General features: G+C 47.0%; 2 protein-coding genes and 1 pseudogene across 2 annotated transcripts; all 3 read right to left on the bottom strand.

The window, feature by feature from the left end:
* Positions 1–7,772: 7,772 nt before the first annotated feature.
* On the bottom strand, positions 7,773–20,304 carry LOC135275331 (C-type lectin domain family 4 member C-like). The gene is made up of 5 exons (XM_064376800.1): positions 20,195–20,304; positions 18,881–18,973; positions 13,845–13,955; positions 11,795–11,879; positions 7,773–7,917 (listed from the first exon to the last, which is right to left on the bottom strand). Exons 1-5 carry the CDS (start codon positions 20,223–20,225, stop codon positions 7,773–7,775), a joined length of 465 nt encoding a protein of 154 aa, XP_064232870.1. The 5' UTR covers positions 20,226–20,304.
* On the bottom strand, positions 16,630–17,013 carry LOC110569501 (small ribosomal subunit protein eS25-like). The gene has a single exon (XM_064376753.1). It carries the CDS (start codon positions 17,005–17,007, stop codon positions 16,630–16,632), a length of 378 nt encoding a protein of 125 aa, XP_064232823.1. The 5' UTR covers positions 17,008–17,013.
* Positions 20,305–22,398: 2,094 nt separating the features above from the next.
* Positions 22,399–23,365, bottom strand: LOC105732598 (alpha/beta hydrolase domain-containing protein 17C-like; annotated as a pseudogene).
* Positions 23,366–27,762: the final 4,397 nt, after the last annotated feature.

Genomic DNA, 27,762 nt, shown 5'->3' with positions numbered 1-27,762 from the left:
GCACCATTTCTGCTCACTGCAACCTCTGCCTCCCAGGTTCAAGCAGTTCTCCTGAGTAGCTGGGACTACAGTAGAGATGGGGTTTCACCATGTTAGCCAGACTGGTCGAGAACTCCTGACCTCACGATCCACCCGCCTCGGCCTCCCAAAGTTTTTTTTTTTTTTTTGAGACAGAGTTTCACTCTTGTTACCCAGGCTGGAGTGCAATGGCCCGATCTCAGCTCACCGCAACCTCTGCCTCCTGGGTTCAGGCAATTCTCCTGCCTCAGCCTCCTGAGTAGCTGGGACTACAGGCACGCGCCACCATGCCCAGCTAATTTTTTGTATTTTTAGTAGAGACGAGGTTTCACCATGTTGACCTCCCGGGATGGTCTCAATATCCTAACCTCGTGATCCACCCGCCTCAACCTCCCAAAGTGCTGTGATTACAGGCTTGAGCCACTGCGCACCGGCAATACCTTACTTTTATATATTTGCCACCCAGAGCATTAATTCGAGTTGCCCTGAATCTTTAAGCTCCCAGTTTACATTTATTTAGTGCTAGGCATTAGTCTAAGGACTTCACATGCATTAGCTTTTCTTTCTTTTTTTTTTTTTTTGAGACGGAGTTTCGCTCTTGTTACCCAGGCTGGAGTGCAATGGCGAGATCTCTGCTCACCGCAACCTCTGCCTCTTGGGTTCAGGCAATTCTCCTGCCTCAGCCTCCCGAGCAGCTGGGACTACAGGCGTGCACCACCATGCCCAGCTAACTTTTGTATTTTTAGTAGAGACGGGGTTTCACCATGTTGGTCAGTCTGGTCTGGGACTCCAGACCTCAGGTGATCCATCTGCCTTGTCCTCCCAAAGTGCTGGGGTTACAGGTGTGAGTCACCACGCCCAGCAGACTCTTCTGTACAACACAGAATTCAGTTTGGTTGTGTAATACAACCAGAAAATATTTTCTTTCATTGGATGTTTATTTATTTATTTTAGAAACAAGAGTCTCACTCTGTTGCCCAGCGGAGTGCAGTGCCTCAATCAGCTCACGAAATCCTCCCACCTCAGCCTCCTAAGCATCTTAGCTAATCAGTGGGTTATTTTGTCTCATTTACATTTCATCCCATTTCAGCTCTGTCTGTGTACATTTCTTCAAACATTTAGAAAGACTCTTTTTCCAGGTGGTAACTTTTTTTTTTGAAGGCAATTTTATAACTTTATTTGATGTATTTGACCATCAGCGATTAGCTTTTATCCACATAGACTGTAGATTTTTGAAAGTGGTAACAGGTACATAGGTAACCAAAGTACAGAGCTTATTTGGTGAATCTTTATCTTCATTACGTTTTCTGGACAACAGCACAGGGAATCGGTATGGGACGTTCCTCATTCCTTTGGCCCAGACAGCTTTGTTGAGCCTGGTATCAGTGCGCACATCCGGAGTTCCCACCTCCTTCATGGCAAATTTCCGAATTTCTTTGAGTGCCCGAGGGGCCCGAGGGGCACACTTCTTGAGGCCCACTCTGTGGATGCCCTTATGAATGTTGATGGTGTATTCCCGGGTCACCATCAACTCTTGTTACCCAGACTGGAGTGCAATGGCGTGATCTCGGCTCACCGCAACCTCTGCCTCCTGAGTTCAGGCAATTCTCCTGCCTCAGCCTCCTGAGTAGCTGGGATTACAGGCACGCGCCACCGTGCCCAGCTAATTTTTTGTATTTTTTTTTAGTAGAGACGGGGTTTCACCATGTTGACCAGGATGGTCTCGATCTCTTGACCTCGTGATCCACCTGCCTCGGCCTCCCAAAGTGTTGGGATTACAGGCGTGAGCCACTGCGCCTGGCCCTTTTTTTTTTTTTTTGAGAGAATCTCCCTCTGTCACCCAGGCTGGAGTGCAATGACACGATCTTGGCTCACTGCAACCTCCGCCTCCTGGGTTCAAGTGATTCTCCTGCCTCAGGCTCCCTCGTAGCTGGGATTACAAGTGTGTGCCATCACGCCCAGCTAATTATCTTGGCTCAGTGCAACCTCTGCCTTCTGGGTTCTAACAATTCTCTGCCTCAGCCTCCTAATTAGCTGGGATTACAGACACCCACCACCACACCAAGCTAATTTTTTTGTATTTTTTGTAGAGATGGGGTTTCACCATGTTGGCCAGGCTGGTCTTTTTAGCTCCTGACCTCATGATCCACCCTCCTTGACCTCCCAAAGTGTTGGGATTACAGACATGACCCTCCTCGCTCGGCTAAAATTTTATTTTTAAAATCCCGACCACATATGACATAAGTAACTTATTCTATCTCCTATCATGTTTTCTCTATTTTTTTCTCAACTGTTTAGTTGTAATTTCTACATTGTTTAGAGTATTTGATATTCACTGATTTGTCTGTCTGTTAGTTCTATCTGCACATTTTTTATTTTGTATTTATTTATTTTTTGTTTTTGTTTTTCTTTGATTCAGAGTCTCCCTCTGTTGCCGAGGCTGGAGTGCATGCAATGGTGCAACCTTGGCTCACTGCAACCTCTGCCTTCTGGGTTCATTCAAGCAATTCTCCTGCCTCAGCCTCCCGTGGTACTACAGGCATGTGACACCAGGCCCAGCTAGTTTTTGTTTTTAGTAGAGACGAGGTTTCATCATGTTGGCCAGGCTGGTCTTGAACTCCTGACCCCAGGTGATCTGCCTGCCTTGACATCTCAAAGTGCTGGGATTACAGGCATGAGCCACCCCGCCTGGCCACTTTTTTTTTTTGAGACGGAGTTTCGCTCTTGTTACCCGGGCTGGAGTGCAATGGTGCGATCTCAGCTCATGGCAACCTCTGCCTCCCGGGTTCAAGCAATTCTCCTGCCTGAGCCTCCCGAGTAGCTGGGACTACAGGTGTGCGCCACCATGCCCAGCTAATTTTTGTATTTTTTTAGTAGAGACGGGGTTTCACCTTGTTGACTGGGATGGTCTCGATCTCTTGACCTCGTGATCCACCTGCCTTGGCCTCCCAAAGTGCTGGGATTATAGGCGTGAGCCACCGCGCCTGACCCACTTTTAAAATTTATTTTATTATTATTATTATTATTATTATTTTTGAGATGGATTCTTGCTTTGTCGCCCAGGCTAGAGTTCAGTGGCACAATCTCAGTTCACTGCAATTTCCGCCTTCTGGGTTCAAGCGATTCTCCTGCCTCAGCCTGCCTAGTGGCTGGGATTACAGGCATGCACCACCACGTCTGGCTAATTTTGTATTTTTAGTAGAGACAGGGTTTCTCTATGTTGGTCAGGCTGCTCTCAAACTCCCAACTTCAGGTAATCCTCCCGCCTCAGCCTCCCAAAGTGTTGGGATTACAGGAGTGAGCCACTGCTCCAGCCTTTTTATTTTTAAATAATAAAAACACCATTATCACATCTTTCCGAATCAACAATATTCAGATTTCCCTGATGGCCTCATTTTTGGTTGGAGTAGGAGGTAATACTAGGTTTGTTTAGTTTGGGATCCAAACAAGGTCCACCCATTTGGTTGTTTGGTCTTTAGGTCTTTTTCATTTCCTTGTTGTTTATTTTTTGAAGAAACGAGGTCAATTGTCTTGTAAGACTCTCTGTATTCTGAACTGGCCTTATTGTCTCTAAGTGTTGTTCAATGTGTTCCCCTGTCTCCTGCGTTTTCTGTAAACCAGTAGTTAGCTCTAAAAGCTTGATCTGATTTAGTTATTTTGGGGTGGGGAGAGGGTGGGAATATGCTTTCTGGAGGGGTGCGGCCGGGTACTTCTCACTGCATCAAGGTAGAGAACATAACCGACCTGGTTATTTCTATTTCATGATGTGAAAGTGATCAGTGAGTTTGGGTGTTGTTAGTCTGGTATATCTGTTATCAAGTTCCCCATCAGCCTTTTATCTAATGTTTCTGGCGATGATGGGGTTCAGGACATGGTTCCCCAGAATACAGCACCTTGGCACTTGAGGAAAAGCACAAGTAGGAAGTTCTCTCTGACCTTCTCTTTTTTTTTTTTTTTTTGAGACGGAGTTTCACTCTTGTTACCCAGGCTGGAGTGCAGTGGCACAATCTTGGCTCACCGCAACCTCCGCCTCCTGGGTTCAAGCAATTCTCCTGCCTCAGCCTCCTGAGTAGCTGGGACTACTGGCACGCGCCACCATGTCCAGCTAATTTTTTTTGTTTTTAGTAGAGACGGGGTTTCACCATGTTGGCCAGGATGGTCTCGATCTCTTGACCTCGTGATCCACCCACCTTGGCCTCCCAAAGTGCTGGGATTACAGGCGTGAGCCACCGCGCCTGGCCTCTGACCTTCTCTTGACTGTTGTACCCAGAAGCAGAACAGAAAAAACCTCTGTGACCTTCCTGTAAAGTAAGTCAATATGACCCTCATTTCAGAAGGGTCCTCCCTAGCTGGAGGAAAGGAATGAAGACACAATCAGGAGAATCTGAACCAGCAGGCACTGCTAAGCTCCCTCCATTGTATTAGCATAGACCATCACCTTGCCTGTCAACGTTTCTCAGACTTTCCTTTTTTTTTTTTTTTTTGAGACGGAGTTTCACTCTTGTTACCCAGGCTGGAGTGCAATGGTGGGATCTCGGCTCACCGCAACCTCCGCCTCCTGGGTTCAACCGATTCTCCTGCCTCAGCCTCCCGAGTAGCTGGGACTACAGGCATGCGCCACCATGCCCAGCTCATTTTTGTATTTTTTAGTAGAGACGGGGTTTCACTTTGTTGACCAGGATGGTCTCGATCTCTTGACCTCGTGATCCACCCGCCTCGGCCTCCCAAAATGCTGGGATTATAGGCATGAGCCACAGCACCCAGCTCCCAAACACTGCCTTCTTTGTATATCTTGTGTTCTTGTGTATCTTGCTTCATAGTCTGCTTTCAGCTAAAAGTAATAAATCAGAGTGAAATGGAAAAACCTTTTGACCAAACACAGCAGATGCTGACATCAGTACCGCATGATTGGTTTGCTAGGGCTGTCATAATAAAATAGCAGAGACTGGATTACTTAAACAGCAAATACTTATTTCCTCTCAGTGGTGGAGACTGGAAGTCCAAGATCGAGGTGCCAGCAGGGTTGGTGTCTTCTGAGGATTCTCTCCCTGGCTTGCAGATGGTCACACTCTTTCTGTGTCTTCAGATGGTCAGCCCTGTGCATCCTTGGTGTCCTTGTGTGTGTTCAAATACCTTTTTTTTTTCTGAGACCGGAGTCTCCCTCTGTCACCCAAGCTGCAGTGCAGTGGCGTGATCTTGGCTCACTGCAACCTCCGCCTCCTGCCTCAGCCTCCCAAGTAGCTGGGACTACAGGCGCCCACCACCACACCCGGCTAATTTTTTTTTTTTTAAAGACAGGGTTTCGCCGGGCGCGGTGGCTCAAGCCTATAATCCCAGCACTTTGGGAGGCCGAGGTGGGTGGATCACGAGGTCAAGAGATTGAGACCATCCTGGTCAACATGGTGAAACCCCGTCTCTACTAATACAAAAAATTAGCTGGGCATGGTGGTGCATGCCTGTAATCCCAGCTACTCAGGAGGCTGAGGCAGGAGAATTGCCTGAACCCAGGAGGCGGAGGTTGCGGTGAGCCGAGATCGCGCCATTGCACTCCAGCCTGGGTAACAAGAGCGAAACTCCGCCTCAAAAAAAAAAAAAAAAAAAATGACAGGGTTTCACCATGTTGGCTGGGCTGGTCTTGAACTCCTGACCTCAGGTGATCCGCCCGCCTCGGCCTCCCAAAGTGCTGAGATTACAGGCGTGAGCCACCACACCTGGCATTTTTTTGTATTTTTAGTAGAGATGGGGTTTCACCATGTTGACCAGGATGGTCTTGATCTCCTGACCTTGTGATCTGCCCTCCTTGGCCTCCCAAAGTGCTGGGATTACAAACGTGAGCCACTGTGCCCAACCTGCCCTCTTATCTTTTTTTGTTTTTTTTTTTTGTGAGACAAGGTCTTATTCTGTCACCCAGGCTGGAGTGCAGTGGCCTGATCATAGATCACTGCAACCTCAAACTCCTAGGCTCAAGCAGTCCTCCCACTTCAGCCTCCCAAGTAGCTGGGACTACAGGTGCATGCCACCACATCTGGCTAATTTTTAACAAAAATTTTTGTCGAGTTAGGGTCTTGCTATGTTGCCCGGGCTAGTCTTGAACTCCTGGACAAGAGGGATCCTCCTGCCTTGGCCGCCCAAAGTGCTGGGATTACGGGCATGAACCACCTTGCCTGCCCAAATTTCCTCATAGAACAGCATCAGTCAGATTGAATTAAGGCTCCTGAGGTCCTCATTTCAACTTAATTTCCTCTCAAAAAGTTTTATCTCCAAATAGACTCCCAGTCTTAAGTACTATAGGTTATGCCTTCAACATATGAATTTGGTGGGGACAGAATTCAGCCCATAACAGGCACCTCACCCCTCAGTTGTCAGAAAATAAGAACAGATGCTCATGCTCCCTCTGGTTTTCCTGCAAAAGCATTCTCCAGTAGTCTCTGGCACATAGAATAATGTTCACTAAACACTCATTTTGTGAATGAATAAGTAAATGAATGTGTAAATGGATTATATCATAAGTGTAATAGGTGGCAGCCTACTGAAAAATTTTATGGGCATTCCTTGTACAAAAGTTATGTTGTGGAAATTCGAGCCGAGAAGAACAGAGAGACCAAGAGACACAAGAAAATCTCTTTATTGGAGCTCTGGCTGATGGTGGCCTGACTGCCCGTAATGGCCGCCAGCCCTCAAAAAAGAGAACATACTGCTTTTATACAATTTGAGGCAGGAAAACAAGGCAGGAAACAGGTTTCAGGCAAAGACAGTTAATCAAGTTTTACAATCTTGGGCTTCGTGGTTATTTGACTTTATAACCTTGCAGCTGAGATAGGAGGTCGTAAAGTTGAGGAGGACACCCAAGGAAGCCAGAAAAACAGGAATTGCAGAAGAATGAGTGGGCTGCAGACCTAAAGATATGCTCTGGTGCTCTTATCTAACTAGAGAGGGGGGTTGTGATAGGTCCACTTTACCTCTGCTTTCTCTAAATACAGATTTTGTGACTAGCCTGGAATGTGGGCTGTGAGATAAGTTTGCAGCTGCAGTTAGTTGAGCTAAGCTGGGAGGGGTTACTTGTTTTTGCTTACTATGATCTTTCTTTCTTTCTTTCTTTCTTTCTTTCTTTCTTTCTTTCTTTCTTTCTTTCTTTCTTTTTTTTTTTTTAAGACGGGGTTTCACCATGTTGGTCAGGCTGGTCTTGAACTCCTGACCTCAGGTGATCCGCCCGCCTCGGCCTCCCAAAGTGCTGAGATTACAGGCATGAGCCAGCACGCCCGGCCTCTTTTTTTTTTTTGAGACAGAGTCCAGCTCTGTTGCCCAGGCTTGGGGTGCAGGCTTAGGGTGCAGTGGTGTGGTCTCTGTTCACTGCAGCCTCTGCCTCCTGGGCTCAAGCAATTCTCCTGCCTCAGCTTCCTGAGTAGCTGGGACTACAGGCGTCTGCCACTACCCGCCCCCCGCCACCCCTACCAGCTAAGTTTTGTATTTTTAGTAGAGACGGGGTTTCACCTTGTTGGCCAGGATGGTCTCGATCTCCTGACCACATGATCTGCCTACCTCGGCCTCCCAAAGTGCTGGGATTACAGGCGTGAGCCACCACGCCCGGCCTACTATGATTTTTCTTAATGACCTAGTCCTAATGTTAACTATTACTTATTCTGTTTTAATTCTGTCTTTATTTTCCTCCTCACTTACACATAAATTTAAACATTAAGTTAGCTTTCTGCAACGGTGGATGCCAACCCAAACACATTTTCATGGAGAATATTTATTTATATGTAGATCTTCTTCATCTTGCAAATTGAATTCTGAGGTACATGACAGTGAACGTCATTCCAGCCCCATTCTTCTGAAGAACGGAAATTTATTACCACACAGCGTTCATCAAGGTTATTGGGTTCATCTGAGTGCCAGAATCTGAAAGGTAGATAAAGGACAGTGGTGTTTCGGAAAAGATTAGAGACTGGGAGAGGGCTAGGGCTAAACAGTGTGAAAGTCAAGGTCACATACACCCAAACCACCTTCCTGTTTCTGCTGCCACAGTTTTAGTGGGAGAGAATCCCGTCGATTCCAGGCAGACTAAAGTGAGAGACACCTGCGACCGCAGGCGTTCTAATGGGAGACACTTCCAGCAAACCCCAGTCGGTCTAATGATTGTTTTGTAAAACCTCAGGTTCAGGCAGTTACCTCTCCACCTGTGCCTCTGGTATTGTCCCTGAAAACTGTTCCCACACGATCTAGTACTCTGTCATCTTAAGCAACTCAGAATACATTGAAAATCCTCCGCGCAGATATCCTAGAGGATTCCTTCAGTTCAACCATCCCTAAGTTCAATTGCCATGGAACTTCCAGTCTCACAGGGTTAAACGATCCAAAGATTCTTTGCCCTAGTCCCAAGTATTAATCAGGTTCTATTCACTGCTTTTCGAGTCCAAACTAGGCAAATTCCCTGGATCTGCTACTTAGTCTCTGTTATTTAGTGCAAGTAATTTAATTTCCCTGAGTCTCAGTTCTTCTATCTAAAAAAATGGGAACTGGAACAATGTCCCTACATATTTGACATACTTGATATGAATGTCAAAAGTGGGACTCTTTAAAGGGTTTTAACATTTGGTTTTTTTTTTTTTGAGATGGGGTTTCACCATGATGGCCAGGCTGGTCTTGAACTCCTGGCCTCAGGTGATCCACACATTTTGGCCTCCCAAAGTGCTAGGATTACAGGCGTGAGCCACCGCGCCCGGCCATGCTTTAACATTTGTAAAGAACTACATAAATAAGTAATTATGGCTGGGTGCAGTGGCTCACACCTGTAATCCCAGCACTTTGGGAGGCCAAGGCAGTGGATCACTTGAGGTCAGGAGTTCAAGACCAGCCTGGCCATCATGGTGAAACCCCATCTCAAAAAAAAAAAAAAGACAGCTCAGGCACAAAGGGAGGTGGTGGGAAAGTCTCTTGGGTAACTGCTAAACTTTACCCTCATACAATGATCCCTAGTGAAACAGTGGGCCTTTCCCCGCACCCTGACAGGAAAGTGGGCCCCAGTAAAAGGGTGGGCCTTTCTCCTCAGGTGCACTGAGCTAGGAAAGCTAAGAGCGGACTCGGGGGATATGCCTGCAGCTGCAGAAAGAGGTATGGGAACAGACACACAACTCTCCCAGATAACCACAACAAAGAGACGCAGAAGCAGTCCAAGCCTCTAATAAACTCTCCCACCCTGAATCCTTAAAAACTCAGTCTGGCCGGCTGGACACAGTGGCTCACTCTTGTAATCCCAGCAGTTTGGGAGACAGAGGCAGGCGGATCACGAGGTCAAGAGATGGAGACCATTCTGGCCAACACGGTGAAACTCCGTCTCTACTAAAAATACAAAAAAATTAGCCGGGTGTGGTGGCACGTGCCTGTGGTTCCAGCTACTCAGGAGGCTCAGGCGGAAGAATCGCTTGAACCTAGAAGGCAAAGGTTGCAGTGAGCCGAGATTGTGCCACTGCACTCCAGCCTGGTGACAGAGCAAGACTCCGTCTCAAAAAAAAAAACAAAACAAAACTCTTAGTCTGTAAGAGAATGTGCCCCTGACCTAACTTGGCCAGAGTCTCCTCTCGAGTTTATTTTCTCTAAAATTTTAGACTTGCGAGCCACCTTTCGTTTTCTTTTCTTTTCTTTTCTTTTTTTTTTAAAAGACGGGGTTTCACCGTGTTGGTCAGGCTGGTCTTGAACTCCCGACCTCAGGTAATCCGCCCGCCTTGGCTTCCAAAGTGCTTGGAAGTGAGCCACCACGCCCGGCCTAGATATAAATATCCTTTAGTTTAGCAGCCCATTACAAAGAATGAGTCTAGAATAAGACAGATCTGGGTTGCAACCTCACTTTCTGTGCTGTAATTTTGGGAAAATTATATAACCGCTCTAAGCCTTAAATATTTTTCTTTTCATTTGTAAATGGGAATGTTTCTCACTCAGGATGTTGAGAGTTCCAGATGACATAATACATGCAAAACACTTTAGAGCAGTATCCATCTCTCCTTTGAAGCATCAGTTTCTTCTACTGTCATCACCAAGGAGATTATACACATTCCCTCTAACAAACAGTGACAATGGAGACCACATCAAAATGTTTTTCTTTATGTTTGGCATATATTATACCAAAATTAGTATTTTTTAAAAAAAGGTTTTTTTTGAGACGGGGTCTCACTCTGTCACTCAGGCTGGAGTGCAGTGGCACAATCTCGGCTCACTGCAACCTCTGCCCCCTGGGTTCAAGCAGTTCTTCTGCCTCAGCCTCCCAAGTGGCTGAGACTACAGGCGTGTGCCACCACACCTGGCTAATTTTTATATTATTAGTAGAGACAGGGTTTAATCATATTGGCCAGGCTGTTCTCAAACTCCTGACCTCGTGATCCTCCCCTGTCAACCTTCCAAAGTGCTGGGATTACAGGTGTGAGCCACAGTGCCTGGCCTAAAAAAGTTTTTTTAGAGACAGGATTGTGCTTTGTCATCTAGCCTGGAGTGCAGTGGCATAATCATGGCTCACTTCAGCCTTGACCTGGCTTCAAGAGATGTTCCCATTTCAGCCTCCTGTCAGGCCTCCATGTGCAAGACTGGACCCAGAAAGTCTGAAGTCCTGCCTGCCTCGGCTAATCACACCCCACTCTCCGCCATTATCCCTGATCGCCCAGCAGAGCTTCCCCGTTAAGATGGTTCATCCTACCTGGTCATCTTAACTGTTGTTACAACAATGTGGGCCAGGCGCGGTGGCTCACGCCTGTAATCCCAGCACTTTGGGAGGCCGAGGCGGGGGGATCACGAGGTCAAGAGATCGAGACCATCCTGGTCAACATGGTGAAACCCCGTCTCTACTAAAAATACAAAAAATTAGCTGGGCATGGTGGCACGTGCCTGTAATCCCAGCTACTCAGGAGGCTGAGGCGGGAGAATTGCCTGAACCCAGGAGGCGGAGGTTGCAGTGAGCCGAGATCGCGCCATCGCACTCCAGCCTGAGTAACAAGAGTGAAACTCTGTCTCAAAAAAAAGAAAAAAAAAATGTGAATACTCCTTACCCCACCCTGCCATCTTAACTGTTATTATGATAATGTGAATACTCCTCACCCCACCTGGCCACCTTAACTGTTCTTGCTCTGTGAATATCCCTCTGCCCCACCCAACCATCTTAACTACTCTTATGCCTTTCCCCACCCGCCACTGTAACTGAACTTATGGTAATGTATATTCCTTGCCTCTATCCCACCATTGTAACTAATCTTAGTAACACCCCTGCCCCCTCCCCAAAAGATTTGCCCCAACCTGTAAAACCAACACCTATCACACCACCCTTTGCTAATGCCCTTTTCAGCCTTAGCTCACCTGTACCCAGGTGAGTAAACAGCCATGTTACTCACACAAAGCCTGTTTGGGGGGCTCTCTTCATTCAAAGCATGTGTTTTAACACCTCCCAAGTAGCTGGGACCACAGGGCGTGCCACTACACCTAGCTAATTTTTTAATATTATTTGTAGAGACAGAGTCTTGCTTTTTTGCTCAGGCTGGTCTAGAACTGGGATCAGGTGATCCACTGGTCTCAGCTCCCCTGAAGTGCTGGAATTACAGGCATGAGCCACTGAGCCTGGCCTCCTATGGTAGTTTTGAGGAAGAAGCTCTTGTCATCTTTTTACCTCTCACGGTTTCTCCCTATAAGTAGAGAATGAATTATTTCATTATTTAAATAACAGTTTGATGCCTTTGGGTCCATGTTTTCTTCCTGGAAAGGATTAAGGGCATCGAGGCATTTCTGAGATGGAACTTACCTCTCTCTCGCTCTGCACATGAGGCTGTAGGCAGTCTCTGATCCTGGACACAGCTGAACAATTATCTCCCAGGAGGTGAGTAGGCCTGGACTCGGGAGCAACATTTTGGCTTCACTCTAAGCCATATTTCATGATTCAGTTTTACCATCAATCAAGCTGATAATTTTATTTTTATTTATTATTATTTTTCTTTAGACAGGGTCTCACTTTGTCATCCAGGCTGAAGTGCAGCAGTGTAATCACTGCACTGCCGACTCAACCTCCTGAGCTCAAGCGATTCACTTCAGCCTCCAAAGTAGCTAGGACTACAGGCACATGCTGCCATAGCTGGCTAACTTATTTTTATTTTTATTTTTTCTTGGTGCCGTGACTCAGATACGAACCGAGGTTGCTGCGGCTAACTTATTTTTTAAATATTTTGTAGAGATGAGGTCCCATCATATTTCCCAGGCTGGTCTCAAACTCCTGTGCTTAAGTGATCACCCCTCTTTGACCTCCCAAAGCAGCCCTGGAATTACAGATGTGAGCCACCCATGCCAGGCATAATTTTATACTTTTTCTTTCTTTCTTTCTTTCTTTTTTTTTTTTTCTTAAGACGAGGTTTCACCATGTTGGTCAGGCTGGTCTTGAACTCCCGACCTCAGGTGATCAGCCTGCCTTGGCCTCCAAAGTGCTTGGATTACATGCATGAGCCACCACACCCGGCCACACTCGGGATTGACTTTTTTTTTTTTTCAAAAGGGCAGGCTGCAGGCCGCTCCCTGCCTCCCCGCCTCCCCGCCGCCGGACGGAAGGGACGCGCCGAGCCTGCCCGCCAGCCTGCCCTTCTTCTTTTTTTTTTTTTTTTTTTTTTAAGAGACAGGGTTTCACCATGGTCTCGATCTCTTGACCTCGTGATCTACTCACCTTGGCCTCCTGAAGTGCTGGGATTACAGGCGTGAGCCACTGCGCCCGGCACATAATTTTATTCTTTTTTTGAGACAGTTTTGCTCGTTACCCAGGCTGGAGTGCAATGATGCAATCTCAGCTCACTGCAACCTCCAACTCCTGGGTTCAAGTGATTCTCCTGCCTCAGACTCCTGAGTAACTAGGATTACAGGTGTGTGCCACTGCCCCTGGCTAATTTTTTGTATTTTTAGTAGGGACGGGGTTTCACCATATTGGTCAGGCTGGTCTCAAACTCCTGACCTCAGGTGATCTACCCACCTCGACCTCCCAAAGTGTTGGGATTACAAGCGTGAGCCACCAAGCCCAGCCAATTTTATTCTTATCTGAATCCTGTATATATTTATTTCTCAGTTAATTTGGAACTGTATAGGGTGATGGATATATTTACTGTTGAACATAAGTGATTAATTGGATGCAGGGGTGAAGATAGTAAGTAAAGAGAAACTGCTAAAAATGATTCTCCAGTTTTAGGCTTTAGTATTGATGGGAGCAGGAGGAAATGAGACAGTTTTGAGGACCATTTTTTGATACTTTAATGTTGAGGTGTCTATTTAAAATATCCAAGTAGATAAAGAGTGCAGTAGGGCCGAGGTGGGCGGATCACGAGGTCAAGAGATCGAGACCATCCTGGCCACCATGGTGAAACCCTGTCTCTACTGAAAAATACAAAAATTATCTGGGCGTGGTGTCACGCGCCTGTAGTCCCAGCTACTTGGGAGGCTAAGGCAGGAGCACTGCTTGAACCAGGAGGCAGAGGTTGCAGTGAGCCAAGCTCGGGCCACTGCACTCCAACCTGGCGACAGAGCGAGACTCTGTCTCAAAAAAAAAAAAGAGTGCAGGCCGGGCACTGTGGCTTAAGCCTGTAATCCTAGCACTTTGGGAGGCCGAGGTGGGTGGATCACCTGAGGTCAGGAGTTCAAGACCAGCCTGGCCATCATGGTGAAACTCCATCTTTAAAAAAAAAAAAAAAATTTTAAAAAAAAGGAGTGCAGTAGGATAAACCAGCCTGTGGTTGAAAATTTTAGTGCTGAAGATATAAACTATCAGACTAGGAATCTGATTAATGGCAAGGGAAGTCCTGTTGCCCATTGCAGAGCTATACCTTCTATGTCCTTTCCTTCCGTGATGCAGGTCAGGCTTGGATGATACTGTTGATGATCTTGTAACTTGGACAGCCTCTTGGCAGTTTTGCTATACATAAAATGATGAGTCACTGGGAAAAAAGAAGGGTTAGTTCTCATTGTTTTAAGTAGATCTGTGTTGTGCTATAGAACCTTATGCTCTGGCTGGACACGGTGGTTCATGCCTGTAATCTCAGCACTATGGGAGGCTGAGGTGGGAGGATCACTTGAGGTCAGGAGTTCGAGACTAGCCTGACCAACATGGTGAAACCCTGTCTGTACTAAAAATACAAAAATTAGCTGGGCATGGTGGCAGGCACCTATAATCCGAGTTACTCAGGAGGCTGAGGCAGGAGAATTGCTTGAAGCCAGGAGGCAGAAGTGCAGTGAGCTGAGATCACGCTGTTGCACTCCAGCATGCCAGGCATCGTGGCTCAAACCTATAATCCCAGCACTTTGGGAGGCAGAGGCGGGCGGATCACCTGAGGTCAGGAGTTTGAGACCAACCTGGCCAACATGGTGAAACCCCAACTCTACTAAAAATACAAAAATTAGCTGGGAATAGTGGCACATGCCTGTAAACCCAGCTACTCTGGAGGCTGAGGCAGGAGAATCGCCTGAACCTGAGAGGCGTAGGTTGCAGTAAGCCGAGATTGCACCACTGCATTCTAGTCTGGGTGACAAAGCAGGACTCCATCTCTCTCTCTCTCTTTTTTTTTTTTTTTTTTTTTGAGACGGAGTTTCTCTCTTGTTACCCAGGCTGGAGTGCAATGGCAAGATCTCAGCTCACTGCAACCTCTGCCTCCTGGGTTCAGGCAATTCTCCTGCCTCAGTCTCCTGAGTAGCTGGGATTACAGGCACGTGCCACCATGCCCAGCTAATTTTTTGTATTTTTAGTAGAGACAGAGTTTCACCATGTTGACCAGGATGGTCTCGATCTCTTGACCTCGTGGTCCACCCGCCTCGGCCTCCCAAAGTGCTGGGATTACAGGTGTGAGCCACCGTGCCCGGCCCTTTTTTTTTTTTTTTTTTTTTTTTAATAAGACAGTGTTTCAGTGTTTCACCATGTTGGCCAGGCTGGTCTTGAACTCCTGACCTCAAGTGATCCACCCGCCTCAGCCTCCCATGTAGCTAGGACAACAGGCGTGCACCACCATGCCCAGCTAATTTTTTGTATTTTAGTAGGGACGGGGTTTCACCATGTTACCCAGGATGGTCTTGATCTCCTGACCTTGTGATTCCCCTGCCTCGGCCTCCCAAAGTGCTGGGATTATGGGCCTGAGCCACCAAGCCTGGCACTTAATTCTTTATTCGTGTATTTAATCATTCTGATTTTGAGACTAAACGTAGTCAGACTCTTCTATTTTTCTCTTAATTTATGTCTTTAAGTTGCTGCATGTCTTCTTTCCTCTCGGATAATGAAATAACCATCCAGCCAGGCGTGGTGGCTCACGCCTGTAATCCCAGCACTTTGGGAGGTCGAGGCGGGTGGATTGCCTGAACTCACGAATTTGAGACCAGCCTGGGCAACATGGTGAAACCCCGTCTCTACTAAAATACAAAAATTAGCCGGGCATGGTGGCATGTGCCTGTAGTCTCAATTACTTGGGAGGCTGAGGCAGGAGAATTGAAGAACCAGGGAGGTGGAGGCTGCAATGAGCCAAGATTGCGTCACTGCACTCCAGCCTGGGTGACAGAGCGAGACTCTGTCTCAAAACAAACAAACAAACAAACCATCCTGTATTGGTTTGTTTTTGCATTGCTATAAAGGAACACCTAGACTTGGTAATTTATAAAGAAAAGACATTTATTGGCTCACAGTTCTGCAGGCTGTACAGTAAGCATGGTGCCAGCATCTGCTCATCTTCTGTATTGGCCAGGCTGACCAATACAGATCCCGACCTTGTGATCTGCCCTCCTCAGCCTCCCAAAGTGCTGGCATTACAGGCGTGAGCCACTGAACCTGGCCTTTTTTTTTTTTTTTTTTTTGAGACAGGGTCTCTTGTCGCCCAGGCTGGAGTGCAGTGGAATGATTGTGGCTCACTGCAGCCTCGACTTCCTGGGCTCAAGTGATCCTCCCGCCTCAACCTTCTGAGTAGCTGGGACCACAGGCACGTGCCACCAAGCCCAGTTTTTTATATTTTTATTTTTTATAGAGACAGGGTCTCACTATGTTGCCTAGGCTGATCTTGAATTCCTATCCTCAATAGATCCTCCCACCTTGGCCTCCCAAAGTACTGGAATTACAGGTGTGGCCAAATAAACAGTTTTTTCTGTCATGTTGGGAAGAATCTCACATGAAGATCAAAACCCCATAGTAATACAATTACAGCATCATAGAAAGAAGGATAGTCATATTCCCAATAGAGAGGGTTTTTTTTGTTTTGTTTTGTTTTGTTTTTTGTTTTTTTTTTCTGAGACAGAGTTTCGCTCTTGTTACCCAGGCTGGATGGAGTGCAATGGCGCAATCTCGGCTCACCGCAACCTCCGCCTCCTGGGTTCAGGCAATTCTCCTGCCTCAGCCTCCTGAGTAGCTGGGATTACAGGCACGCGCCACCATGCCCAGCTAATTTTTTGTATTTTTAGTAGAGACGGGGTTTCACCATGTTGACCAGGATGGTCTCGATCTCTTGACCTCGTGATCCACCCGCCTCGGCCTCCCAAAGTGCTGGGATTATAGGCATGAGCCACCGCGCCCAGCCCCAGAGTTTTTTTTTTTATTTAATAAAGTTCTATCTTTCCAAATGTACAGTTGGTTGGACCTATTCATGCGTCTTCACCAGCAGCTGGAGCATCCCCACCGTTGGTATTTCTGGTGTAAATTACCTGAGCTCTGTGCTTTGAAACCAGTTTGATAAGTCCTTTGCTAAGGAGCTCCTGAAGGGCTGCCCTGGCAAGGGAGCCTCGAATCTTCAGTCTCTTAGAGACCACAGCTGGAGTTACAAGTTTATAGTTGGGAACTTCCTTACAGAGTTTGTCATAGGTAGCTTTGTCAAACAAGACTAAGTTATTGAGCTTGTCCCGAACTTTGCCTTTGGACCACTTCTTCTTTTTGGCCTTGCCCCTGGATTTGTTCACTGGGTCTTTGTCTTTCTTGGCCGACTTTCCGGCGTCTTTCTTCTTCTTGTCGTCCTTGGGCGGCATTGCAAAGCTAGAAGAGCAGCGGTGAACACTACGACCGCGCTAAGATGTCGGACAAAAAAAAAAAAAAAGCAATAGAGAGTTTTTTAAAACAAAAGACCAGATCAACTAGATGATACCTACCATCAGCCCACCCATCAAAGCGGAGTTATTGTTTTTTTTTTTTTTTTGAGACGAAGTTTCTGTCGCACGGGCTAGAGTGCAGGGGTGCAATCTTGGTTCACTGTAACCTCTGCCTCCCAGGTTTAAGGGATTCTCCTGCCTCAGCCTCCCAAATAACTGAGATTACAGGCATGTGCCACCATGCCTGGCTAATTTTTGTATTTTAAGTAGAGATGGGGTTTCACCATTTTGACCAGGATGGTCTTGAACTCCTGACCTCAGGTGATCCACCCACCTAGGCCTCCCAAAGTGCTGGGATTACAGGCATGAGCCACCACGCCCAGCCAGGAGTTATTGTTATAGAGTGAATTGTGTCCTCCCCAAGATCATATGTGGAAGCCCTAACCTCCAATTTGTGGTATTTGGAGTTGGAGCCTTTGGGAGGAAACCAGGTTTAGATGAGGTTGTGAGGGGGGCTCTCATGATGAGATGAGAGCTTTTACTCCTGACGTTGTGATCCACCCACCTCAGCCTCCCAAAGTGCTGGGATTACAGGCGAGCCACTGCACCTGGCTAAATTTCTGTTTTTTAATTCACTCAGTCTATGGTTGTTTTTTTTTTTATTTTGAGATGGAGTCTCGCTCTGTCACCCAGGCTGGAGTGCAGTGGCATGATCTCAACTCTCTGCAACCTCTGTCTCCTGGGTTCAAGTGATCCTCCTGCCTCAGCCTCCCAAGTAGCTGAGATTATAGGTGCATGCCACTGTGCCCAGCTAGTTTTTGTTTTTTTTTTTTGGAGACGGAGTTTCACTCTTGTTACCCAGGCTGGAGTGCAATGGCGCGATCTTGGCTCACCGCAACCTCTGCCTCCTGGGTTCAGGCAATTCTCCTGCCTCAGCCTCCTGAGTAGCTGAGATTACAGGCACGCGCCACCATGCCCAGCTAATTTTTTGTATTTTTAGTAGAGATGGGGTTTCACCATGTTGACCAGGATGGTCTCGATCTCTTGACCTCATGATCCACCCGCCTCGGCCTCCCAAAGTGCTGGGATTACAGGCATGAGCCACCACGCCTGGCCCTTTGTTTTTGTTTTTTGAGATGGACTCTCACTCTGTTGCCCAGGCTGGAGTGCAATAGCACGATCTCCACTCACTGCAACCTCCACCTCCTGGGTTCAAGCAATTCTCCTGCCTCAGCCTCCCAAGTAGCTGGGATTACAGGTGTGTGCCACCTCACCTGGCTAATTTTTGTATTTTTAGTAGAGACGGGGTTTCAGCATCTTGGCCAGGCTGGTCTTGAACTCCTGACCTTATGATCCACCCACCTTGGCCTCCCAAAGTGCTGGGATTACAGGTGTGAGCCTAATTTTTGTATTTTTAGTAGAGACAGGGTTTTACCATGTTGTCCAGGCAGGTCTTGAACTCTTGACCTCAGGTAATCTACCTGCCTCAGCCTCCCAAAGTGCTGGGATTACAGGCCTGAGCCACCTCACCTGGCCCAATCTATGGTATTTTGTTATGGCAGCCCAAGCTGACCAAAATAGTCAAGATCACATTTGGAAAATGCTACTAAAACCAGGCAAAGAAACCTGGAAAACTACAGACAATCATCTAAAATAATTAAGAATAGTAATAACTTATTTTATGAAAAACATGGACTTCTCAGTTAGCGTTGCCATTTTATGTCAAGAAAGGGGAGCCTGCTTCTTCAGGAAATCTATAGAATGTGACCGGGAAAAGGACCAGGGGATGACTGCACTCCAGCCAAGAACTTACCCGCAGAACTCACAGTGAAACAGGCAGTGAGGAGCAAGATGGATACAACTGCCACAGACCAGACCTTCACCTGGAACCGCCAGATTCCTTTCTCTGTCGGATCAGAAAGACAAATGCACAGTCATAATCCCCACTGCCAAAGACCCAGGAAGCCAGAGTCCCTAAAACCTTTGAACAATAAACTCAGGCTATGATCAAAACTAATTTTAAAAGAAATGTGAAAGAAGAAGAGATTATAGACATTCCCTCAGAACAAATGACCAGATAGTACCCTGGAACCCAAGACAAATCCAGGCAAAATTCATTCAGAGTAAATTGTACTCCTACTCTCTCTCTTTTTTTTTTTTTTTTTTTTTTTGAGACGGAGTTTCACTCTTGTTACCCAGGCTGGAGTGCAATGGCACAATCTCGGCTCACCACAATCTCCACCTCCTGGGTTCAAGCAATTCTCCTGCCTCAGCCTCCTGAGTAGCTGGGATTACAGGCACGCACCACCATGCCCAGCTAATTTTTTGTATTTTTAGTAGAGACGGGGTTTCACCATGTTGACCAGGACGGTCTCGATCTCTTGACCTCGTGATCCACCCGCCTCGGCCTCCCAAAGTGCTGGGATTACAGGCTTGAGCCACCACGCCCAGCCTCAATTCCATACTCTCTTTTCCCTTGCATCACACAGTCATGGCCTCAAACCTCCGGGTTTACATGGTCCTCCTGCCTCAGCCTCTGAGTAGCTGGGGACTTTAAGCACATGCCTGCATGCCTGGCCAAATTCATATCCCTTTAAGGCCTTCTAGGCCCGAGTTGTTTTTGTCTTTCTTTTATTCTTTCATCTTTCCCTGACCTTAGCATCTTGGATCCATACCTATTTCAATACTGAAAGTATTATTTTTATGAAAATTTGTCTACTTCTTTTTTTTTTTTTTTTTTTTTTGAGACGGAGTCTCACTCTGTGGCCAGGCTAGGGTGCAGTGGCACAATCTTGGCTCACTGCAACCTCCTTCTCCTGGGTTCAAGTGATTTTTCTGCCTCAGCCTCCTGAGTAGCTGAGACTACAGGCGCCCGCCACCATGCCCAGCTAATTTTTATATTTTTGGTAGATACAGGGTTTTACCATGTTGGCCAGGATGCTCTTGATCTCTTGACCTCGTGATCTGTCTGCCTCGGCATCTCAAAGTGCTAAGATTACAGTTGTGAGCCACTGCGCCCAGCCATATCTACTTCTTCTTCCAAAGTCATTGCTATCACCTCCATGCCTGTTTCCCACTCCATCCTCCTCCTACTACCTTCCCTAGAACTGAGAAAACAAGTGCTCACCTCGGTCTTGAGGCTCTTGTTCAGGCAACATTTTGTATGCACACACCCTCTGGACGTCCTCTATCAGGAGGTGCAGAAGCTCTTCTATCACATTTGCTAAAGATGTTATTTTGGGGGCCGGGCGCGGTGGCTCAAGCCTGTAATCCCAGCACTTTGGGAGGCCGAGGCGGGTGGATCACGAGGTCAAGAGATCGAGACCATCCTGGTCAACATAGTGAAACCCCGTCTCTACTAATACAAAAAATTAGCTGGGCACGGTGGCGCGTGCCTGTAATCCCAGCTACTCAGGAGGCTGAGGCAGGAGAATTGCCTGAACCCAGGAGGCGGAGGTTGCGGTGAGCCGAGATCGCGCCATTGCACTCCAGCCTGGGTATCAAGAGCGAAACTCCGTCTCAAAAAAAAAAAAAAAAAAAAAAAAAAAGATGTTATTTTGGGGTCTGGTTCATTCAAACAAGCCAAGCCCTTAGATCCTTCTGCACCTACTCTTGCAAAGGAAGAGGTGACTTAGGAGACTTTCTGCAGTGAGCTAAAGCTTTCAGTTTAAAACATACATTCTCTTCAGAAATAAGGAAACACAAGAATATTGAGAAATATGTGAAAAACAGTTCATGGGTCCAGATCAATTTTTTTTTTCTTTTTCTGATCCATGCATCCTTTATTCCATTACCACCAACCACTGCGCTGCATCCAAGCAGCAGTACACAAACTGGCGATCAAGCGCAGTCCAGCTGTACAACGATCTGAGGCTTACAGTACATTTAAGGCTTTTAAATTTGGAAAAAACAAATTAAAACCAAAGAACCCCCAGATCCAAACCCCTGACCAATACAAGTAGTGTAGCAATTTCAAGCATCTTCTATTTCTGATGCTTATTCGGTGCAACTCCAGTGTCAAAATCCAAATAATTCCTAAACTAAAAAGATTAGTTTAGTGAAATTTTAATTACATAAATTCTTTAAAGCATAAACTTGGATTTTTTTGTCTTGGAAATGTTATAAAATTTTTAATAGCAAAACAGGAATAGAAACATATTAACAAGTCGGGCGCGGTGGCTCAAGCCTGTAATCCCAGCACTTTGGGAGGCCGAGGTGGGCAGATCAGGAGGTCAAGAGATCGAGACCATCCTGGTCAACATGGTGAAACCCCGTCTCTACTAAAAATACAAAAAATTAGCTGGGCATAGTGATGCATGCCTGTAATCCTAGCTACTCAGGAGGCTGAGGCAGGAGAATTGCCTGAACCCAGGAGGCGGAGGTTGCGGTGAGCCAAGATCGTGCCATTGCACTCCAGCCTGGGTAACAAGAGTGAAACTCCGTCTCAAAAAAAAAAACAAAAACAAAAACAAAAAAAAACATATTAACAAAATGTATTCGATCATTTACATTACAAACAAGGAATTTGCAGTTCATTGTTGTAGCCTGACAAAAGAAATCATATCTACCATTAAGAATCTATGCACAATGTGATTGCAAATATGTACAGTACTTTAAAAAAGCCTACAAGGAGGACTTTACAGAAGGAAAGTCAGCTAGGCTCTTTGTTAAACCAACCAGACAATCAAAATATTAAAACTCTGTTGGCTAGTAATAAATTTACACTTAAAAAAACCCCTCATTTCTTTTTGTTTAAGAATATTCCAGTTATATTTATATGCTTACAGTGGATGAAGCTGTACACGATAGTTCCAGTAAATTACCCTTCAGTTCATTTGTCTGGGGAAGGATCAGCATGTTGACAAAAATTAATAAAAGAATTTTCACCACAAGTTTTCCAGTTACACCATCACAGCTTCACAAATGGATCCAGTGGCAGAAAGAGAGCTGCATGTCAAATACTGAGAACACTGGTGGAGACAGAGGTGAGGACTGCATGAATGAACCAGAAATGATGGGTAAGGTTGAGAAACAGATGCGAGGCTACTTTATACAGCACTAGAAAATTGTCCCTACGTTCAGCTCTCATTCCCATTCCTGCACGGTAATGAAGCTGGGAATCCCAACTGTTCAGTTTAACGTGTTGTGTGAGTTAGCAGAACAACCTCTTGATACAAAAGACTGCGATTTCATCAGCTCTTTGATTAGAACACCCTAAAGGCTGGGCACTTCTTCATGGTTATCAAATCTTTACAGCTACCCAGTTAAAGCATGTGCAACACAGAGGACTCTTCTGTTCACAGTAAATGAGGTAAGATCAAGCTGTTGTCTTCAGGAATCAGGAAGTTCGTGAGATATGAACTGTTTTAGTCTCTCTAGGTATTGTGCATAAAACTCTATGTCATTATGCCCAGCCCCTTCAACCCAGAGGGGCTCCACAGCTCGGGGACAGCGCTCCTACATCGCTAAGCCGTGGGAGAAGTCGATGACCTCATCCTCTGTACCGTGAATGACCGACACAGGAGAGGTGACTTTAGATATCTTGTCAGTGCTGGGGAAAGCATCAAAGCAGTATGTTTTCCTGGTATCCGGAAAAGCCACACGCAAACCAGACATCAGAGGGGAATGGAGAATGACCGCGGCGCATTCATACCTCGAGGCCAAGTCTACCGTGGGGACAGTCCCAATGCTCTGAGGACTTAACGCCATACCGGGTGCGCAGCGCCTGCCACGCGGCGTCGATGTCAGTGTAGAGGTTCTTCTCGGAGGGTTTGCCCGAGCTGACGCCGTAGCCCGAGTAGTCGTAGGAGATGTTGCAGTTGATGCGGGAGCCGAGGCCGATATAGAAGCTGCACATCTGGCCCAGGTCCACGGCGTTGCCGTGCGAGAAGAGCAGCGTGTAGCGGCTGGAGGGCGCGCAGCGCACGAACATGCAGCCCAGCCGGTTGTCCCGGGCCGTGCGCGAGATTAAGACCTCGACGGCGTCCAGCTCGCGCTGCGAGTACTGCCGGTCGGCGCGCTCGCTGAGGTGCAGGCTGCACGCGCTGGGCCCCGCGCCCGCGCCCTCCTCGGGCTGCTGCGGTGCGGGCTGGGCCGCGGCGTTGGCGGGGGCGGCGGAGGCCGGGGCCGGGGCGGACGCGCCGGGGCCGCGCTGCTCGGGCGCCAGCACCCTGTAGGTGGGCTCGGGCGGCAGGAAGGCCAGCTTGGTGGCGATGCGGCTCGGGCAGGGCGGGCAGCAGAAGAGCCAGCACAGCTTGCCCAGCGACAGGCCGTTCATCCTGGGGCCTGGCTCGGGCATCGGGACGGCCTGGTGCCCGCCGCCGGCCCGGCTGGCTGGCTGGCTGGCTGGCCCGGGAGGATGGAGCCCAATTTTTTTTTTTCTTGAGATGGAGTTTCACTCTTGTTGCCCAGGCTGGAGTGCAATGAATGGCACAATCTCGGCTCACCAAAACCTCCACCTTCCAGGATCAAGTTATTCTCCTGCCACAGTTTTCTGAGTAGCTGGGATTATAGGCATGCGTCACTACCCCTGGCTAATTTTGTATTTTTAGTAGAGACGGGGTTTTTCCATGTTGGTCAGGCTGGTCTCGAACTCCCGACCTCAGGTGATCCACCTGCCTTGGCCTCCCAAAGTGCTGGGATTACAGGAGTGAGACACTGTGCCCAGCCTTTTTTTCTTTTTGAGACAGAGTCTTGCACTGTTGCCCAGGCTGGAGTTAAGTGCCACAATCTTGGCTCACTGAAACCTCCACTTCCCGGGTTAAAACGATTCTCCTGCCTAAGCCTCCCGAGTAGCTGGGGTTACAGGCACCTACCACCACGCCCAGCTAATTTTTTATAGTTTTAGTAGAGATAGGGTTTCACTATGTTGGCCAGATGGTTTCAAACTCCTGACCTTGTGATCCACCTGCCCTGGCCTCCCAAAGTGCTGGGATTACAGGTGTGAACCACCGTACCTGGCCTTTTCTTTTTTAAGAAAGAGTCTCACTCTGCCACCCAGGCTGGAATGCAGTGGCATGATCTCAGCTCACTGCAACCTCCCCCTCCTGAGTTCAAGCAATTCTCCTGCCTCAGCCTCCTGTGTAGCTAGGATTACAGGCACATGCCACTACATCCAGTTAATTTTTGGATTTTTATTTTTTATTTATTTATTTTTAACTTATTTATAAGGCCATGTATGCTCTGAAGTTTTTGTATTTTTTTTTTCTTTTTTAAGTTTTTGTATTTTTAATAGAGATGGGGTTTCACCATGTTGGCCAGGCTGATCTCGAACTCCTGACCTCAAGTGATCCACCCACCTTGGCCTCCCAAACTGCTGGGATTACAGGCGTAAGCCACTGTGCCTGGCCAGGTCTGATTATTTGTTGAATTTCCTTTTTTTTTTTGAGACAGAGTCTTATTCTGCTGCTTATTCTGGAGTGCAGTGGCACAACCTTGGCTCACTGCAACCTCCACCTACTGGGTTCAAGTAATTCTCCTGCCTCAGCCTCCCATGTAGCTGGGATTACAGGCACATGCCACCATACCTGGCTAATTTTTTGTATTTTTAGTACATATAGGGTTTCTCCATGTTGGTCAGTCTGGTCTCGAACTTCTGACCTCAGGTGATCCACCTGCCTTCGCCTCTTGAAGTGCTGGGATTACAAATGTGAGCCACCATGCTCGGTCCTGTTGACTTTGCCAGCACTTTGGGAAACCAAGTTGGAAGGATCACTTGAGGCCAGGAGTTTTTAGGCCAGACTGGTAACATGGTGAGACCCCATCTCTATAAAAATTAAAAAACTAGCCAGGTATGGCAATACGGTGCCTCCAATCCCAGCCTCTCAGGAGGATGAGGCAGGAGAATCACTTGAGCCCAGGAGTCCAAGGCTGCAGTGAGCTATGATGGTGCCACTACACTCCAGCCCTGTTGACAAGATCTAAAAATAAATAAATAAACAAACAAGGTTTTCTATTTTGTTTCTATGCAGTGAGACATACACAATAGATACTTACATGTCACAAGGAAATCAGGATAGGCTTTAAGTAAATTTTGTGCTCCCTAGTGAGCCATTTTTTAAATTAAATTTTATGTAAAGTTTCATCCATGGCCGGGTGCGGTGGCTCATGCCTGTAATCCTAGCACTTTGGGAGGCCGAGGTGGGTGGATCACCTGAGTTCAGGAGTTCAAGACCAGCCTGGCCATCATGGTGAAACCCCATCTTTAAAAAAAAAAAAAGTTTCATCCATGTACTTAAAATGTATCCTGTTTAGGAAGACTTACACTACCTCAGCCTAGAAAGATGAGAAAAGGTCTGATTGCACTAAGGATTGATCTGATAAACAACAACCGCACCCATAGACATAGAGTGAAAATTCATTGCTGATTGGAAGATTCTTTTTTTTTTTTTTTTTTTAAAGAGATGGGATTTCACCATCTTGGCCAGGCTGGTCTTGAACTCTTGACCTCGTGATCCACCCATCTCAGCCTCCCAAAGTGCTGGGATTACAGGCGTGAGCCACCACACCCAGCTGAATGGAAGGTTCTTGAATCTCTCTGCAAAGGCTGTTAAAACACTCCTGGGCTGGGCGCGGTGGCTCACGCCTGTAATCCCATCACTTTGGGAGGCTGAGGCGGGTGGATCACGAGGTCAAGAGATTGAGACCATCCCGGTCAACATGGTGAAACCCCGTCTCTACTAAAAATACAAAAAATTAGCTGGGCATGGTGGCATGTGCCTGTAATCCCAGCTACTTAGGAAGCTGAGGCGGGAGAATTGCCTGAACCCAGGAGGCAGAGATTGCAGTGAGCCGAGATCGCGCCATTGCACTCCAGCCTGGGTAACAAGAGCGAAACTCCGTCTCCAAAAAAAAAAAAAAAAACACTCCTATTGAGCCAGGACCAGGTTTGAGCTGAGGTCAGTAATGTTATATAATCTTGTTGGCTGAAAGTGAATAGTATCTTAAGGCACAAGAAACAGAAATATGAGGTCAAGTGATGTCCAAGGTAGGCTTCCTGCATATCCCAAGTTGGGGGATCTTTCTTGACACACAGTTTCCAAAGAAGTATAAATCTTTCCCTCTACTAAATTACTGATGGTGGTCAGGCTCGGTGACTCACACCTGTAATCCAAGCACTCTGAGAGGCCAAGGCAGGCGGATTACCTGAGGTCAGGAGTTCGAGACCAGCCTGGCCAACATGGTGAAACCCCATCTCTACTAAAAATACAAAAATTAGCCAGGTGTGATGGTACACGCCTGTAATCCCAGCTACTCAGGAGGCTGAGGCAGGAGAATCACTTGAACCTGGGAAGCAGAGGTTACAGTGGGCCAAGATCTCGCCACTGCACTCCAGCCTGGGCGATATTGAGACTCCATCTCAAAAAAAAAGCAAACATTGATGACAATATTTTCTCTGCTGAGTAATCTCTTTTTTTTTTTTTTTTTTTGAGACAGTTTCACTCTGTCACCCAGGCTGCACTGCAATGACGGGATCTCGGCTCACTGCCTCCTCTGCCTCCCATGTTCAAGCAATTCTCCTGCCTCAGCTTCCCAAGTAGCTAGCATTACAAATGCCTGTCACTACAGCTGGCTAATTTTTGTATTTTTTTTTTTTTTTTTTTGAGACGGAGTTTCGCTCTTGTTACCCAGGCTGGAGTGCAATGGAGCAATCTCGGCTCACCGCAACCTCTGCCTCCTGGGTTCAGGCAATTCTCCTGCCTCAGCTTCCTGAGTAGTTGGGATTACAGGCACGTGCCACCATGCCCAGCTAATTTTTGTATTTTTTAGTAGAGACGGTATTTCACCATGTTGACCAGGATGGTCTCGATCTCTTGACCTCGTGATCCACCCGCCTCGGCCTCCCAAAGTGCTGGGATTACAGGCATGAGCCACCGTGTCCGGCCAATTTTTGTATTTTTAATAGAGACTGGGTTTCACCATGTTGCCCAGGTGGGTCTCGAACTCCTGACTTCAGGTGATCCACCCGCCTCGGCCTCTGATAGGGTTTGCCTCTGTGTCCTCACCCAAATCTCATCTCGAAGCTCCCATAATTCCCACCTGTTGTGTGAGCGACTGCGTGGGAGATGATTGAATCATGGGGACAGGTCTTTCCCATGCTGTTCTCATGATAGTGAATGGGTCTCATGAGATTAGATGGTTTTAGAAACGGGAGTTTCTCTGCACAATCTCTCTTTTTTGCCTGTCACCATCCTCATAAGATGGGACTGGCTCCTCCTTGCCTTCAGCCATGACTGTGAGGCCTCCCCAGCCATGTGTAACTGTAAGTTCAATTAAATTGTCTTTATCAGCAGTGTGAAAACAGACTCATACAGCCTCCTAAAGTGCTGGGGTTACAGTTATGAGCCACCACACCTGGCCACTGCTGAGTAATCTTAAATAGAGAAAATCCATAATCCAAGCACTTTGGAGGCCAAGGCGGGGGAATCACCTGAGGTCGGGAGTTCAAGACCAGCCTGACCATCATGGTGAAACCCCATCTTAAAATAAAAAAAAAAAGAGAGAGAAAATCTGTTATAGCCTATGCTACTCAAATGGAGATGTTTGGTTGAAGGATGGTTATAACTAGTGGTGAAATAGACAATGAGAAATAAATAACCTAGGTATTCCAGAATCTTCCCCAAAGTTCAGCTGAGATTTAATTGTAGAGAAATAAGATTATAAGCTTTATCAGTGGAAAAAAAAAAAAAAAAGAGA

Source organism: Aotus nancymaae, unplaced genomic scaffold (genome assembly GCF_030222135.1).
Source record: "Aotus nancymaae isolate 86718 unplaced genomic scaffold, 86718_ANA_hifiasm-v0.15.2.pri h1tg000016l, whole genome shotgun sequence".
Taxonomy (NCBI): Eukaryota; Metazoa; Chordata; class Mammalia; order Primates; family Aotidae; genus Aotus; species Aotus nancymaae.
This window is presented reverse-complemented; position numbering and strand designations above follow the sequence as displayed.

Bases quoted from the DNA above. Each gene is read 5' to 3' on its own strand.
- LOC135275331 (XM_064376800.1), bottom strand. From the start codon at position 20,225: ATGTTGCCTGAACAAGAGCCTCAAGACCGAG. The intron at 18,974-20,194 runs GTGAGCACTTGT...CTGATCCGACAG, and splicing joins ACAAGAGCCTCAAGACCGAG to AGAAAGGAATCTGGCGGTTC. The intron at 13,956-18,880 runs GTAAGTTCTTGG...CTTTTTTCCCAG, and splicing joins TTTCACTGTGAGTTCTGCGG to TGACTCATCATTTTATGTAT.
- LOC110569501 (XM_064376753.1), bottom strand. From the start codon at position 17,007: ATGCCGCCCAAGGACGACAAGAAGAAGAAAGACGCCGGAAAGTCGGCC.